Source organism: Rattus norvegicus, chromosome 19 (genome assembly GCF_021556685.1).
Source record: "Rattus norvegicus strain SHRSP/BbbUtx chromosome 19, alternate assembly SHRSP_T2T, whole genome shotgun sequence".
In the NCBI taxonomy this organism is placed as follows: domain Eukaryota; kingdom Metazoa; phylum Chordata; class Mammalia; order Rodentia; family Muridae; genus Rattus; species Rattus norvegicus.
Genome location: NC_141552.1, coordinates 72212353 through 72230684, shown reverse-complemented (window position 1 = coordinate 72230684; position 18332 = coordinate 72212353). Strand labels below are relative to the sequence as shown.

At 37.4% G+C, this 18332-nt stretch overlaps 1 protein-coding gene across 16 annotated transcripts in view; it reads left to right on the top strand.

Annotated features, from left to right (window-relative positions):
- Ccdc7a (coiled-coil domain containing 7A) overlaps positions 1-18332 on the top strand; it is a 410770-nt gene that overhangs the window by 242155 nt on the left and 150283 nt on the right. For 11 of the 16 annotated variants that reach the window (XM_087595057.1, XM_087595068.1, XM_087595056.1 and 8 more), the window contains 7 exons: positions 24-122; positions 2675-2773; positions 5307-5405; positions 7943-8041; positions 10118-10216; positions 12793-12891; positions 14968-15084. In XM_087595057.1, coding sequence (XP_087451183.1) covers positions 24-122; positions 2675-2773; positions 5307-5405; positions 7943-8041; positions 10118-10216; positions 12793-12891; positions 14968-15084 — 711 coding nt within the window. The remainder of the gene's footprint in view (positions 1-23; positions 123-2674; positions 2774-5306; positions 5406-7942; positions 8042-10117; positions 10217-12792; positions 12892-14967; positions 15085-18332) is intronic. The other 5 variants (XM_087595067.1, XM_087595063.1, XM_087595065.1 and 2 more) reach the window with 2 other exon arrangements.

The window sequence follows — 18332 nt, the reverse complement described above, 5'->3', positions numbered from 1 at the left end:
AATTCATGCACTTCCTTTTTTAGGTGCTGATGAAGCAGGTAGCCCTGCACGTCAGGTTTCATTCTCAAAAACCGACACAGAAAGAACGAAGCAATTAACTTCTAACAGAGAAAGAAGTGTTGGTAAGGATAATATTCCAGGTAACTTTGGTCTATATTAGGTTCTTCAGGTGGTCTTTCATTTTGTTGCATAAATCTGCATTTTAGAATATAGTTACCAAAACTTACTCCTGCACTAAGAGGCTATTTCCCCACTATAAGAAAGATTTAATACTAGAACTCTATAGCTTAAGCTGGCCTTGAACTTGAATTACTTCCAAGCAGAAATTTTGGCTCTAGGATTATTTAATAACAACTAAAATGTGTTAATACTTCAGTCCCAAAAGCAGAGAGTTCCCCACACTAGTGTCTTTCAGTGTTTCAGTGTATCTATATAGTTTTGTGGTAGCTCCAAAGTCTGTGCCCATAGTATAATTTGACCAAGGTGACTCCTTTGTGGAGGCAACAGAAGCAGAACTTGAAAACACATCTTACCTTATAGGTCTTCTACAGGTACATACACAACACACACACACACACACACACACACACACACACACACACACACACACACACACACACACACACACACGTCCCACAGCTTTTAGAGCACGTGGTTTGATTGACCTTTCAGGTGGTGGTACTCTGGAGGCCATCGGTTCTAGTCACAAATATAGATACTATAGTGATAAGCAAGTGAAGTACAAATGAGGAGACAAAGAGCATAATGGGTTATCTAGGAAGACTTGTTAAGACCTCTAGGTCTCCTCTTTTTATGGCATCTAGTATAAAAAACCTCTCAGATAACATTAACAAGTCAGTGTTAAAGAACGTTCTGGTATCAAGGAAATGAGTCCAGATATGTGAATAATCCCATCTGCAATTTACCTCTTTTATGTTTTGAGTCATTAGAATTAGAAACTTAGCAATTTCCTCAAGACTCTAGATTCTAGTGTATTATGCTTTATATACCAGAGCCATGGGTTTGATGTGGTTTCTAGAAGTGTTTATTTAATCTGTCTATACTGTGAAAAGTATCATTGGCGGGATAAAGAGAATATTTAGTCTTAAGGTAGCATCCTTGCTAGGGTGATGTCATGACATCAATATGGTAGAAGACTGATCGTTCGTCTCAAATAGAACATTTAGCAGTTCTACCATATAGTTGTCACTGACGGGGGAGCCTTTCAACAACTCTGTGGAAGAATAGTAGTGGTGACAACAACTCACTCCACATAAATTTAAAGCGGTCATGTGCATGAATATGGAAAAAAGTATGAAAAAAGGACACTGGAAATATCAATTCTGTATATTAGTCTCCCTCTACTTGTAAGACAGTCACAGTATTTATGACAGAACACAATGTCATGGATCACAGGTTCCAAGGGTTGTACAACATTGAACCATGTGATCTTGGCAAGGCCAAAAACTCTCTGTGCACAAATAATACTTACATTGACAATATTTGTTTCATTAATGCAAGTCATGACCACAGCTTAATTTTTCTCTCTCTGAAGTTGTTTGGGTAACAAATATAATGGATAAACTGGATGTTTCTGTAGTACAAGCCTACCTTAAAATGAAACCTTATATAAACCTATCTTTTGTGGACATCAGGCTGAATGTAAGGTGGAGCTTAAATTGAAAGTATTTCAGTATGTCTGCCAGTAATTAGGGCCAGAGTATCTCGTGGAACTCTTACCTAGATCATCCAGGAATGGGGTCCATTTACCATCCGTAGATCACTGTGTGTCCTCTGATCAAAGTGCTGTCTTAATGGCAACTGATTTTCCATTATGTGCAATTAGATGAGGATATTATTGTCTAGCAGCTAGCACAGGTTTAGAGAGAATTTAATTTAGCTAGGTAAGCACCTGACAAATTCTCAGGACGTAAATTCTTGTAAAGTCTCCATGTAACTCAAATGGAAATGCCTCAAATTATTATGTCCTCCGTAATCATATGCACATAGACATGCACATAAAAAATAACAATAATCAGTAAAGTCAGTTTAGCTAGGTAACCAATGAAGGGGGCTGAAACAAAATTAGAAATCAGAATCTGATTATGGATCTCAATATTTTTGTTCTCACTTTATCATGACCGTGGATAGTCCCACAGTATCTCTGCAAAGAATGGTCTCATCATGCTGCTCAATCCATAGGCCATTGGGCAACACCAAAATGGTATCCAACAAAGAAGTTGAGAGTGTCAGATAAGCCTCCATCTTCATGCAGTGTACCTGCCATGCTTCTGAAGAAAGTTGTCACTATTACACCCTGAATCAACATGGCTACTTCATTATGACAGAGGAAATATTCATGTTTCTGTAGTCTCGATAAATGAATGGTGAAATGAGGTGGAGAGTCTTGTGTTCATTATTATTTTTTTAAGTAATGAACATAAAGTGCAATGGTATAGGAAACTTATCAGAAATTTGAATTTATACATTTACACAGGTAATTTTGGAAACAAAGTTTGATATATCCTAGGCTTGCCTTTCCATGATGGCCTTGCAACCTCTTGTAACCACCTCCTTAATATTGGGATTCTAGTCGTGTGCCACACACAAATTTTCAAATATTTTTTAAATATTTTGAATTAAATATACCTAATTCATGCACTTCCTTTTTTAGGTGCTGATGAAGCAGGTAGCCCTGCCCGTCAGGTTTCATTCTCAAAAACCGACAGAGAAAGATCGAAACAATTAACTTCTAACAGAGAAAGAAGTGTTGGTAAGGATAATATTCCAGGTAACTTTGGTCTATATTAGGTTTTTCAGGTGTTCTTTTATTTTGTTTCATAAATCTGCATTTAAGAATATAGTTACCAAAACTTACTCCTGCACTAAGAGACTATTTCCCCACTATAAGAAAGAATTAATACTAAAACTCTATAGCTTAGGCTGGCCTTGAACTTGAATTACTTCCAAGCAGAAGTTTTGGCTCTAGGATTATTTAATAACTACTAAAATATGTTAATACTTCAGTCCCAAAAGCAGATAGTTTCCCACACTAGTGTCTTGCAGTGTTTCAGTGTATCTATATAGTTTTGTGGTAGCTCCACAGTCTGTACCCATAGTACAATTTGACCAAGGTGACTCCTTTGTGGAGGCAACAAAAGCAGAACGTGAAAACACATCTTACCTTATAGCTCTCCTAAAAGTACATACACACACACACACACACACACACACACACACACACACACACACACACACACACACGTCCCACAGCTTTTAGAGGATGTGGTTTGATTGACCTTTCGGGTGGTGGCCCTCTGGAGGCCATCGGTTCTAGTCACAAATATAGATACTATTGTGATAAGCAAGTGAAGTACAAATGAGGAGACAAAGAGCATAAGGGGTTATCTAGAGAGCCTTGTTAAGACCTCTAGGTCCCTCTTTTTATGGCATCTAGTATAAAAAAACCTCTCAGAAAACATTAACAAGTCGGTGTTAAAGAACGTTATGGTATCAAGGAAATGAGTGCAGATGTATGAATAATCCCATCTGCAATTTACCTCTTTTATGTTTTGAGTCATTAGAATTAGAAACTTAGCAATTTCCTCAAGACTCTAGATTCTAGTGTATTATGCTTTATATAGCAGAGCCATGGGTTTGACTTGGTTTCCAGAAGTGTTTATTTAATCTGTCTATACTGGGAAAAGTATCATAGGTGGGAAAAAGAGAATATTTAGTCTGAAGGTACCATCCTTGCTAGGGTGATGTTATGACATCAATATGGTAGAAGACTGATCGTTCGTCTCAAATAGAACATTTAGCAGTTCTACCATAGAGCTGTCACTGATGGGGGAGCCTTTCAACAACTCTGTGGAAGAATAGTAGTGGTGACAACAACTCATCCCACGTAAATTTAAAGCGATCATGTACATGAATATGGAAAAAAGTATGAAAAAAGGACACTGGAAATATCAATTCTGTATATTCGTGTCCCTCCACTTATAAGACAGTCACAGTATTTATGACAGAACACAATGTCATGGATACAGGTTCCAAGGGTTGTACAACATTGAACCATGTGATCTTGGATAGGCCAAAATCTCTGTGTGCACAAATAATACTTACATTGACAATATTTGTTTGATTAATGCAAGTCATGACAACAGCTTAATTTTTCTCTCTCTGAAGTTGTTTGGGTAACAAATATAATGGGTAAACTGGATGTTTCTGTATTACAAGCCTACCTTAAAATGAAAACTTACATAAACCTATCTTTTGTGGACATCAGGCTGAGTGTAAGGTGGAGCTTGAATTCAAAGTATTTCAGTATCTCTGCCAGTAATTAGGGCCAGAGAATCTCATGGAACCCTTACCTAGATCATCCAGGAATGGGGTCCATTTACCATCCGTAGATAACTGTGTGTCCTCTGATCAATGTGCTGTCTTCATGGTAACTGTTTTTCCATTATGTGCAGTTAGATGAGGATATTATTGTCTACCAGCTAACACAGTTTTAGAGAGAATTTAATCTAGCTATGTAAGCACCTGCAAAATTCCTCAGAACGTAAATTCCTGTAAAGTCTCCATGTAACTCAAATGAAATGCCACAAATTAGTATGTCCTCCGTAATCATATGCACATAGACATGTACATAAACAATAACAATAATCAGTAAAGTCAGTTTAGCTAGGTAATCAATGAAGGGGGCTGAAACAAAATTAGAAATCAGAATCTGAGTATAGATCTCAATATTTTTGTTCTCACTTTATCATGACCGTGGATAATCCCACAGTATCTCTGCAAAGAATCGTCTCATCATGCTCCTCAGTCCATAGGCCATTCAGCAACACCAAAATGGTATCCAACAAAGAAGTTGAGAGTGTCAGATAAGCCTCCATCTTCATGCAGTGTACCTGCCATGGTTCTGAAGAAAGTTGTCACTGTTCACCCTGAATCAACAAGGCTACTTCATTAAGGAAGGGGAAATATTCATGTTTCTATAGTCTCTATAAATGAATGGTGAAATGAGGTGCAGAGTCTTGTGTTTATTATTATTTTTTGAAGTAATGAACCTAAAGTGTAATGGTATAGGAAACTTACCAGAAATTTGAATTCATACATTTACACAGGTAATTGTGGAGACAAAGTTTGATATATCCTAGGCTGGCCTTTCCATGATGGCCTTGCCACCTCATGTAACCACCTCCTTAATTTTGGGATTCTAGTCATGTGCCACACACAAATTTTCAAATATTTTTTAAATATTTTGAATTAATTATACCTAATTCATGCACTTCCTTTTTTAGGTGCTGATGAAGCAGGTGGCCCTGCATGTCAGGTTTCATTCTCAAAAACCGACACAGAAAGAACGAAGCAATTAACTTCTAACAGAGAAAGAAGTGTTGGTAAGGATAATATTCCAGGTAACTTTGGTCTATATTAGGTTCTTCAGGTGTTCTTTTATTTTGTTTCATAAATCTGCATTTAAGAATATAGTTACCAAAACTTACTCCTGCACTAAGAGGCTATTTCCCCACTATAAGAAAGAATTAATACTAGAACTCTATAGCTTAGGCTGGCCTTGAACTTGAGTTACTTCCAAGCAGAAGTTTTGGCTCTAGGTTTATTTAATAACTACTAAAGTATGTTAATACTTCAGTCCCAAAAGCAGATAGTTTCCCACACTAGTGTCTTGCAGTGTTTCAGTGTATCTATATAATTTTGTGGTAGCTCCAAAGTCTGTACCCATAGTACAATTTGACCAAGGTGACTCCTTTGTGGAGGCAACAGAAGCAGAACTTGAAAACACATCTTACCTTATAGCTCTTCTACAGGTACATACACACACACACACACACACACACACACACACACACACACGCACACACACGCACACACACGTCCCACAGCTTTTAGAGCATGTGGTTTGATTGACCTTTCGGGTGGTGGCCCTCTGGAGGCCATCGTTTCTAGTCACAAATATAGATACTATTGTGATAAGCAAGTGAAGTACAAATGAGGAGACAAAGAGCATAAGGGGTTATCTAGAGAGCCTTGTTAAGACCTCTAGTTCCCTCTTTTTATGGCATCTAGTATAAAAAACCTCTCAGAAAACATTAACAAGTCGGTGTTAAAGAACGTTATGGTATCAAGGAAATGAGTGCAGATGTATGAATAATCCCATCTGCAATTTACCTCTTTTATGTTTTGAGTCATTAGAATTAGAAACTTAGCAATTTCCTCAAGACTCTAGATTCTAGTGTATTATGCTATATATAGCAGAGCCATGGGTTTGACTTGGTTTCCAGAAGTGTTTATTTAATCTGTCTATACTGGGAAAAGTATCATAGGTGGGAAAAAGAGAATATTTAGTCTGAAGGTACCATCCTTTCTAGGGTGATGTCATGACATCAATATGGTAGAAGACTGATCGTTCGTCTCAAATAGAACATTTAGCAGTTCTACCATAGAGCTGTCACTGATGGGGGAGCCTTTCAACAACTCTGTGGAAGAATAGTAGTGGTGACAACAACTCATTCCACGTAAATTTAAAGCGATCATGTACATGAATATGGAAAAAAGTATGAAAAAAGGACAGTGGAAATATCAATTCTGTATATTCGTGTCCCTCTACTTGTAAGGCAGTCACAGTATTTATGACAGAACACAATGTCATGGATCACAGGTTCCAAGGGTTGTACAACATTGAACCATGTGATCTTGGCAAGGCCAAAAACTCTGTGTGCACAAATAATACTTACATTGACAATATTTGTTTCATTAATGCAAGTCATGACAACAGCTTAATTTTTCTCTCTCTGAAGTTGTTTGGGTAACAAATATAATGGATAAACTGGATGTTTCTGTAATACAAGTCTACCTTAAATGAAAATTTACATAAACCTATCTTTTGTGGACATCAGGCTGAGTGTAAGGTGGAGCTTGAATTCAAAGTATTTCCGTATCTCTGCCAGTAATTAGGGCCAGAGAATCTCATGGAACCCTTACCTAGATCATCCAGGAATGGGGTCCATTTACCATCCGTAGATAACTGTATGTCCTCTGATCAATGTGCTGTCTTCATGGTAACTGTTTTTCCATTATGTGCAGTTAGATGAGGATATTATTGTCTACCAGCTAGCACAGTTTTAGAGAGAATTTAATCTAGCTAGGTAAGCACCTGCAAAATTTCTCAGAACGTAAATTCATGTAAAGTGTCCATGTAACTCAAATGGAAATGCCACAAATTAGTATATCCTCCGTAATCATATGCACATAGACATGCACATAAACAATAACAATAATCAGTAAAGTCAGTTTAGCTAGGTAACCAATGAAGGGGGCTGAAACAAAATTAGAAATCAGAATCTGAGTATAGATCTCAATATTTTTGTTCTCACTTTACCATGACCGTGGATAATCCCACAGTATCTCTGCAAAGAATGGTCTCATCATGGTCCTCAGACCATAGGCCATTGGGCAACACCAAAATGGTATCCAACAAAGAAGTTGAGAGTGTCAGATAAGCCTCCATCTTCATGCAGTGTACCTGCCATGGTTCTGAAGAAAGTTGTCACTGTTTCACCCTGAATCAACAAGGCTACTTCATTAAGGAAGAGGAAATATTCATGTTTCTATAGTCTCTATAAATGAATGGTGAAATGAGGTGCAGAGTCTTGTGTTTATTATTATTTTTTGAAGTAATGAACCTAAAGTGTATTGGTATAGGAAACTTACCAGAAATTTGAATTATACATTTACACACGTAATTTTGAAGACAAAGTTTGATATATCCTAGGCTGGCCTTTCCATGATGGCCTTGCCACCCCATGTAACCACCTCCTTAATTTTGGGATTCTAGTCATGTGCCACACACAAATTTTCAAATATTTTTTAAATATTTTGAATTAATTATACCTAATTCATGCACTTCCTTTTTTAGGTGCTGATGAAGCAGGTAGCCCTGCACGTCAGGTTTCATTCTCAAAAACTGACACAGAAAGAATGAAGCAATTAACTTCTAACAGAGAAAGAAGTGTTGGTAAGGATAATATTCCAGGTAACTTTGGTCTATATTAGGTTCTTCAGGTGTTCTTTTATTTTGTTTCATAAATCTGCATTTAAGAATATAGTTACCAAAACTTACTCCTGCACTAAGAGGCTATTTCCCCACTATAAGAAAGAATTAATACTAGAACTTTATAGCTTAGGGTGGCCCTGAACTTGAGTTACTTCCAAGCAGAAATTTTGGCTCTAGGATTATTTAATAACTACTAAAATATGTTAATACTTCAGTCCCAAAAGCAGATAGTTTCCCACACTAGTGTCTTTCAGTGTTTCAGTGTATGTATATAGTTTTTTGGTAGTTATGTTTTGAGTCATTATGTTTTGAGTCATTAGAATTAGAAACTTAGCAATTTTCTAGACTCTAGAATGTAGGGTATTATGCTTTATGTATCAGAGCCATGGTTTTGAGTTTGTTTCTAGAAGTGTTTATTAAATCTTTCTATATTGGAAAAGTATCATATGTGGGAAAAATAGAATATTTAGTCCTAAGGTAGTATCCTTGCTTGGGTGATGTCAGACATCAATATGGTAGAAGACTGATTGTTCCTCTCAAATAGAACATTTAGCAGTTCTACCATAGAGCTGTCCTTGATGGGAGAGCCTTTCAATAACTCTGTGGAAGAATACTAGTGGTGACAACAACTCACTGTATATTTAAAGCAATCATATACATGAATGTGGAAAAAAGTATGAATAAAGTGCACTGGAATTATCAATTCTCTATATTAGTGTCCCTCTACTTGTAAGACAGTCACAGTGTTTATGGCAGAACACAATGTCATGGATCACAGGTTCCCAGGGTTGTACAACATTGAACCATGTGATCTTGGCTAGGCCAAAAACTTGTGTGCACAAATAATACTTACATTGACAATATTTGTTTCATTAATGCAAGTCATGACAACAGCTTATTTTTCTCCCTCTGAAGTTGTTTTGGGTAACAAATATATTGGATAAACTGGATGTTTCTGTAGTACAAGCCTACCTTAAAATGAAAACTTACATAAACCTATCTTTTGTGGATATCAGGCTGAGTGTAAGGTGAGGCTTGAAGTGAAAGTATTTCAGTATCTCTGCCAGTAATTAGCGCCAGAGAATCTCGTGGAACCCTTACCTAGATCATCCAGGAATGGGGCCATTTACCATCCGTAGATCACTGTGTGTCCTCTGATCAAAGTGCTGTCTTCATGGTAACTGTTTTTCCATTCTGTGTGCAATTAGATGAGGATATTATTGTCTACCAGCTAACACAGGTTTAGAGAGAATTTAATCTAGCTAGGTAAGCACCTGCAAAATTTCTCAGAACGTAAATTCATGTAAAGTCTCCATGTAACTCAAATGGAAATGCCACAAATTAGTATGTCCTCCGTAATCACATGCTCATAGACATGCACATAAACAATAACAATAATCAGTAAAGTCAGTTTAGCTAGGTAACCAATGAAGGTGGCTGGAACAAAATAGGAAATCATAATCTGAGTATAGATCTCAATATTTGTGTTCTCACTTTACCATGACCGTGCATAATCCCACAGTATCTCTGCAAAGAATGATCTCATCATGGTCCTCAGACCATAGGCCATTCGGCAACACCAAAATGGTATCCAACAAAGAAGTTGAGAGTGTCAGATATGCCTCCATCTTCATGCAGTGTACCTGCCATGCTTCTGAAGAAAGTTGTCACTGTTACACCCTGAATCAACAAGGCTACTTCATTATGGCAGAGGAAATATTCATGTTTTTATAGTCTCTATAAATGAATGGTGAAAGGAGGTGGAGAGACTTGCGTTTATAATTATTTTTTAAGTAATGAACATAAAGTGCAATGATATAGGAAACTTATCAGAAATTTGTATTTATACATTTTACACAGGTAATTTTGGAGACAAAGTTTGATATATCCTAGGCTGGCCTTTCCATGATTGCCTTGCCACCCTTTGTAACCCGCTCCTTAATATTGGGATTCTAGTCATGTGCCACCCACAAATTTTCAAATATTTTTTAAATATTTTGAATTAAATATACCTCTTTCATGCACTTCCCTTTTTAGGTGCTGATGTAGCAGGTAGCCCTGCACGTCAGGGTTTATTCTCAAAAACCGACACAGATAGAATGAAGCAATTATCTTCTAAACGAGAAAGAAGTGTTGGTAAGGATAACATTCCAGGTAACTTTGGTCTATATTAGGTTCTTCAGGTGGTGTTTTATTTTGTTTCATAAATCTGCATTTAAGAATATAGTTACCAAAACTTACTCCTGCACTAAGAGGCTATTTCCCCACTATAAGAAAGAATTAATACTAGAACTCTATAGCTTAGGCTGGCCTTGAACTTGAGTTACTTCCAAGCAGAAGTTTTGGCTCTAGGTTTATTTAATAACTACTAAAGTATGTTAATACTTCAGTCCCAAAAGCAGATAGTTTCCCACACTAGTGTCTTGCAGTGTTTCAGTGTATCTATATAATTTTGTGGTAGCTCCAAAGTCTGTACCCATAGTACAATTTGACCAAGGTGACTCCTTTGTGGAGGCAACAGAAGCAGAACTTGAAAACACATCTTACCTTATAGCTCTTCTACAGGTACATACACACACTCAGTCCCAAACACAGACACGGACACGGACACAGACACAGACACAGACACACACACACACACACACACACACACACACACACACACACACGTCCCACAGCTTTTAGAGCACGTGCTTTGATTGACCTTTCAGGTGGTGGCTCTCTGGAGGCCATCGGTTCTAGTCACAAATATAGATACTATTGTGATAAGCAAGTGAAGTACAAATGAGGAGACAAAGAGCATAAGGGCTTATCTAGGGAGTCTTGTTAAGACCTCTAGGTCCCTCTTTTTATGGCATCTAGTATAAAAAACCTCTCAGAAAACATTAACAAGTTGGTGTTAAAGAACGTTATGGTATCAAGGAAATGAGTGCAGATGTATGAATAATCCCATCTGCAATTTATCTCTTTTATGTTTTGAGTCATTAGAATTAGAAACTTAGTAATTTCCGCAAGACTCTAGATTCTAGTATATCATGCTTTATATAGCAGAGCCATGGGTTTGACTTGGTTTCCAGAAGTGTTTATTTAATCTGTCTATACTGGGAAAAGTATCATAGGTGGGAAAAAGAGAATATTTAGTCTGAAGGTAGCATCCTTGCTAGGGTGATGTCATGACATCAATATGGTAGAAGACTGATCGTTCGTCTCAAATAGAACATTTAGCAGTTCTACCATAGAGCTGTCACTGATGGGGGAGCCTTTCAACAACTCTGTGGAAGAATAGTAGTGGTGACAACAACTCATTCCACGTAAATTTAAAGCGATCATGTACATGAATATGGAAAAAAGTATGAAAAAAGGACAGTGGAAATATCAATTCTGTATATTCGTGTCCCTCTACTTGTAAGACAGTCACAGTATTTATGACAGAACACAATGTCATGGATCACAGGTTCCAAGGGTTGTACAACATTGAACCATGTGATCTTGGCAAGGCCAAAAACTCTGTGTGCACAAATAATACTTACATTGACAGTATTTGTTTCATTAATGCAAGTCATGACAACAGCTTAATTTTTCTCTCTCTGAAGTTGTTTGGGTAACTAATATAATGGGTAAACTGGATGTTTCTGTAGTACAAGCCTACCTTAAAATGAAAACTTACATAAACCTATCTTTTGTGGACATCAGGCTGAGTGTAAGGTGGAGCTTGAATTCAAAGTATTTCCGTATCTCTGCCAGTAATTAGGGCCAGAGAATCTCGTGGAACCCTTACCTAGATCATCCAGGAATGGGGTCCATTTACCATCCGTAAGTCATTGTGTGTCCTCTGATCAAAGTGCTGTCTTAATGGTAACTGATTTTCCATTATGTGCAATTAGATGAGGATATTATTGTCTAGCATCTAGCACAGGTTTAGAGAGAATTTAATCTAGCTATGTAAGCACCTGCAAAATTCCTCAGAACGTAAATTCCTGTAAAGTCTCCATGTAACTCAAATGGAAATGCCACAAATTAGTATGTCCTCCGTAGTCATATGCACATAGACATGCACATAAACAATAACAATAATCAGTGAAGTCATTTTAGCTAGGTAATCAATGAAGGGGGCTGAAACATAATTAGAAATCAGAATCTGAGTATAGATCTCAATATTTTTGTTCTCACTTTATCATGACCGTGGATAATCCCACAGTATCTCTGCAAAGAATTGTCTCATCATGGTCCTCAGACCATAGGCCATTCAGCAACACCAAAATGGTATCCAACAAAGAAGTTGAGAGTGTCAGATAAGCCTCCATCTTCATGCAGTGTACCTGCCATGGTTCTGAAGAAAGTTGTCACTGTTTCACCCTGAATCAACAAGGCTACTTCATTAAGGAAGAGGAAATATTCATGTTTCTATAGTCTCTATAAATGAATGGTGAAATGAGGTGCAGAGTCTTGTGTTTATTATTATTTTTGAAGTAATGAACCTAAAGTGTAATGGTATAGGAAACTTACCAGAAATTTGAATTCATACATTTACACACGTAATTTTGAAGACAAAGTTTGATATATCCTAGGCTGGCCTTTCCATGATGGCCTTGCCACCCCATGTAACCACCTCCTTAATTTTGGGATTCTAGTCATGTGCCACACACAAATTTTCAAATATTTTTTAAATATTTTGAATTAATTATACCTAATTCATGCACTTCCTTTTTTAGGTGCTGATGAAGCAGGTAGCCCTGCACGTCAGGTTTCATTCTCAAAAACCGACACAGAAAGAACGAAGCAATTAACTTCTAACAGAGAAAGAAGTGTTGGTAAGGATAATATTCCAGGTAACTTTGGTCTATATTAGGTTCTTCAGGTGTTCTTTTATTTTGTTTCATAAATCTGCATTTAAGAATATAGTTACCAAAACTTACTCCTGCACTAAGAGGCTATTTCCCCACTATAAGAAAGAATTAATACTAGAACTTTATAGCTTAGGGTGGCCCTGAACTTGAGTTACTTCCAAGCAGAAATTTTGGCTCTAGGATTATTTAATAACTACTAAAATATGTTAATACTTCAGTCCCAAAAGCAGATAGTTTCCCACACTAGTGTCTTTCAGTGTTTCAGTGTATGTATATAGTTTTTTGGTAGTTATGTTTTGAGTCATTATGTTTTGAGTCATTAGAATTAGAAACTTAGCAATTTTCTAGACTCTAGAATGTAGGGTATTATGCTTTATGTATCAGAGCCATGGTTTTGAGTTTGTTTCTAGAAGTGTTTATTAAATCTTTCTATATTGGAAAAGTATCATATGTGGGAAAAATAGAATATTTAGTCCTAAGGTAGTATCCTTGCTTGGGTGATGTCAGACATCAATATGGTAGAAGACTGATTGTTCCTCTCAAATAGAACATTTAGCAGTTCTACCATACAGCTGTCCTTGATGGGGGAGCCTTTCAATAACTCTGTGGAAGAATACTAGTGGTGACAACAACTCACTGTATATTTAAAGCGATCATATACATGAATGTGGAAAAAAGTATGAATAAAGTGCACTGGAATTATCAATTCTCTATATTAGTGTCCCTCTACTTGTAAGACAGTCACAGTGTTTATGGCAGAACACAATGTCATGGATCACAGGTTCCCAGGGTTGTACAACATTGAACCATGTGATCTTGGCTAGGCCAAAAACTTGTGTGCACAAATAATACTTACATTGACAATATTTGTTTCATTAATGCAAGTCATGACAACAGCTTATTTTTCTCCCTCTGAAGTTGTTTTGGGTAACAAATATATTGGATAAACTGGATGTTTCTGTAGTACAAGCCTACCTTAAAATGAAAACTTACATAAACCTATCTTTTGTGGATATCAGGCTGAGTGTAAGGTGAGGCTTGAAGTGAAAGTATTTCAGTATCTCTGCCAGTAATTAGCGCCAGAGAATCTCGTGGAACCCTTACCTAGATCATCCAGGAATGGGGCCATTTACCATCCGTAGATCACTGTGTGTCCTCTGATCAAAGTGCTGTCTTCATGGTAACTGTTTTTCCATTCTGTGTGCAATTAGATGAGGATATTATTGTCTACCAGCTAACACAGGTTTAGAGAGAATTTAATCTAGCTAGGTAAGCACCTGCAAAATTTCTCAGAACGTAAATTCATTTAAAGTCTCCATGTAACTCAAATGGAAATGCCACAAATTAGTATGTCCTCCATAATCACATGCACATAGACATGCACATAAACAATAACAATAATCAGTAAAGTCAGTTTAGCTAGGTAACCAATGAAGGTGGCTGGAACAAAATAGGAAATCATAATCTGAGTATAGATCTCAATATTTGTGTTCTCACTTTACCATGACCGTGCATAATCCCACAGTATCTCTGCAAAGAATGGTCTCATCATGGTCCTCAGACCATAGGCCATTCGGCAACACCAAAATGGTACCCAACAAAGAAGTTGAGAGTGTCAGATATGCCTCCATCTTCATGCAGTGTACCTGCCATGGTTCTGAAGAAAGTTGTCACTGTTTCACCCTGAATCAACAAGGCTACTTCATTATGGCAGAGGAAATATTCATGTTTCTATAGTCTCTATAAATGAATGGTGAAAGGAGGTGGAGAGACTTGCGTTTATAATTATTTTTTAAGTAATGAACATAAAGTGCAATGATATAGGAAACTTATCAGAAATTTGAATTTATACATTTTACACAGGTAATTTTGGAGACAAAGTTTGATATATCCTAGGCTGGCCTTTCCATGATTGCCTTGCCACCCTTTGTAACCCGCTCCTTAATATTGGGATTCTAGTCATGTGCCACCCACAAATTTTCAAATATTTTTTATATATTTTGAATTAAATATACCTCTTTCATGCACTTCCCTTTTTAGGTGCTGATGTAGCAGGTAGCCCTGCACGTCAGGGTTTATTCTCAAAAACCGACACAGATAGAATGAAGCAATTATCTTCTAAACGAGAAAGAAGTGTTGGTAAGGATAACATTCCAGGTAACTTTGGTCTATATTAGGTTCTTCAGGTGGTGTTTTATTTTGTTTCATAAATCTGCATTTAAGAATATAGTTACCAAAACTTACTCCTGCACTAAGAGGCTATTTCCCCACTATAAGAAAGAATTAATACTAGAACTCTATAGCTTAGGCTGGCCTTGAACTTGAGTTACTTCCAAGCAGAAGTTTTGGCTCTAGGTTTATTTAATAACTACTAAAATATGTTAATACTTCAGTCCCAAAAGCAGATAGTTTCCCACACTAGTGTCTTGCAGTTTTCAGTGTATCTATATAATTTTGTGGTAGCTCCAAAGTCTGTACCCATAGTACAATTTGACCAAGGTGACTCCTTTGTGGAGGCAACAGAAGCAGAACTTGAAAACACATCTTACCTTATAGCTCTTCTACAGGTACATACACACACTCAGTCACAAACACAGACACGGACACGGACACGGACACAGACACAGACACACACACACACACACACACACACACACACGTCCCACAGCTTTTAGAGCACGTGCTTTGATTGACCTTTCAGGTGGTGGCTCTCTGGAGGCCATCGGTTCTAGTCACAAATATAGATACTATTGTGATAAGCAAGTGAAGTACAAATGAGGCGACAAAGAGCCTAAGGGGTTATCTGGGAAGCCTTGTTAAGACCTCTAGGTCTCCTCCTGTTTATGGCATCTAGCATAAAATCCTCTCAGATAACATTAACAAGTTGGTGTTAAGGAACTTTCTTGTATCAAGGAGATGAGTGCAGATGTATGAATAATCCCATCTGCAATGTACCTGTTTTATGTTTTGAGTCATTAGAATTGGATACTGAGCAATTTCCTCTAGACTCTAGGGTCTAGGGTATCATGCTTTTGATATCATAGCCATGGGTTTGATTTGTCTTCTAGTGGTGTTTATTAAACCTGTCTATACTAGCAAGAGTAGCATAAGTGAGAAAAATGGAATATTTAGTTCTTTGGTAGTATCTTTGCTAGGGTGATGTGATAACATCAGTATGGTAGAAGACTGATCCTTCCTCTCAAATAGAACATTTAGAGGTTCTACCATAGAGCTGTCACTGATGGGAGACCCTTTCAACAACTCTGTTGAAGAATATTAGTGGTGACAACAAATCATTCAACGTAAAGTTAAAGTGATCATGCACATGTATTTGCAACAAAGCATGAAAAGGGAACACTGGAAATGTCAATTCTATATATTAGTGTCCCTCTACTTGTAAGACAGTCACAGTTTTTATGACATAACACAATGTCATGGATCACAGGTTCCCAGGGTTGTACAACAATGAACCATGTGATCCTGTCCAGGCCAAAACTCTATGTGCACATATAATACTTACTTTGACAATATTTGTTTCATTAATGCAAGTCATGACATCAGCTTTATTTTTCTCCCCATGAAGTTATTTTGTGTAAGAAATGTGATAGATAAAGGGGGTGTCTATATTACATACCCAACTTAAAACAAAAACCTAAATAACACAATACTTGGGGCCTTAAGGCTGAGTGTTATGTGGAACTTGAAATGAAAGGATCTTTAGGCCATTTTATTATGTAAGTCAGAGAATTTTGTGGTACCCTTATCCATTTCACAGAAATGGGGTCCACTTACTATCCTTAGATCCCTATGTATTCTCTATCAAATATTGCTTACTTAATGGTAAATGTTTTTCCATTCTGTGTCCTATGAGATGGGGATATTACAGTCTACCAGTAGCATAGTCTTAGAAGTTTATTCTAGCTCGGTAAGCACTGGCAACATGCCTGGATGGGTAAAGGCATGTAATGTCCCCATGTAACTTAAATGGAAATGTCACAAATTTGTATAGACCTCCATAGTCTATACACGTACACATGTACATACACAATAACAATAATCAGTAAAGTTAGTTTAGCCAGGTAGTCAGTTAGGGGGCAGGTACAAAACTAGAAATCAGAATGTGAGTATAGATGTTGACATTTTTGTTCTCACTCTACCATTATCTGGGAAAAGCCTATATTGTCTCTGCAAAGAATGGACCTATCATTTTCCCCAGTACATAGGCCATCAGGTACTACCAAAATGATACCTAGTAAGGTGGTAGAGAGTCTTGGATGTTAACTCCCCTTTGAACAGTGTAGCAGCCAAGGCTCTGAGAAAGTTTTATAATGACAAACCCATACCGTCCCATTCCCCTTCCTAAGGTAAGCAAAATCCCCTTCCTTACTGCAGAGGCAAGTTGCCCAGCCTCCTAAGGTTTCTAAATGACTATGCAGCATAATCCTTAGAGCTTTCTCATAATAGCTCAAGTCTTAGAAATTCACTAGACTACATACATGCTTATTGTCAGTAACTACCACTGGTGAAACCCAGTGTACAAAACCTTACTTATCTGAGGACCACAGGATATAAATAAAAACTGTTATCTAAGATCTTTCTTAGACTCCAGTGGTTGCAGGCCTTTTTTAGTACATGGACATTTTCTTCAGCGAATCTGAAGTGAAAAGGGGTTACCTTTCTATTCAAATTTGAAAAGCTTGCAAATGCTCAACAGGGCCTGCTAGCACAGTTTGAGGCTACTGTTGTAACTAGATATTGGAGCACCCTCCCTTATGATAGTATTAGAATCAGTCACAACTATCCAACAATGTTTCTTCTAGAAAGGCTTTGGCATCTATCACTATTTTGGGGGGAGGGGGTGTTTTATACTATTTATTCTTCTGATCTGGGAGTGTGATTGTCATAAGTTTATAACACAGAATACTGAGGCATAAGACCCAGGAGTAGGTAAGTGGCCTAAATGAAGACCTTTCAAACCTTTGTTGTTCAAGTTTGTATGGCAGTTGAAAGTTACATGGGGTTCACTCACAAGCAGTTAGGCATCTGGCCAGGATCTATTTTTTTAGGAAATCTTTGTGTCTAGATAGTGAAGGCCATATGGTAGAACAGGACTCTAAGCACCATGATGTTCAACATGACTTGCCTGTGACCTTTGTTAATGCCAGCTGAACTCCGAAGAATTAGACCCTGAGACCCAGGGTTTCCAGGGGTCAGATCAAGATAAAATGCACAATAAAAGTACAGGAGTCACACATGATGGCTCAGGATGACTAAACTATGTTCAGAAAATTTGGTTGTAAGCCTAGCCTTTAATGGCTGAGCCATCTCTCCAGCCCCAGAAATTTTGACACACAATTTTTCTGTTGGTTTTTAAAGACCACAAATCAATCTCAAGGTAATAGTCA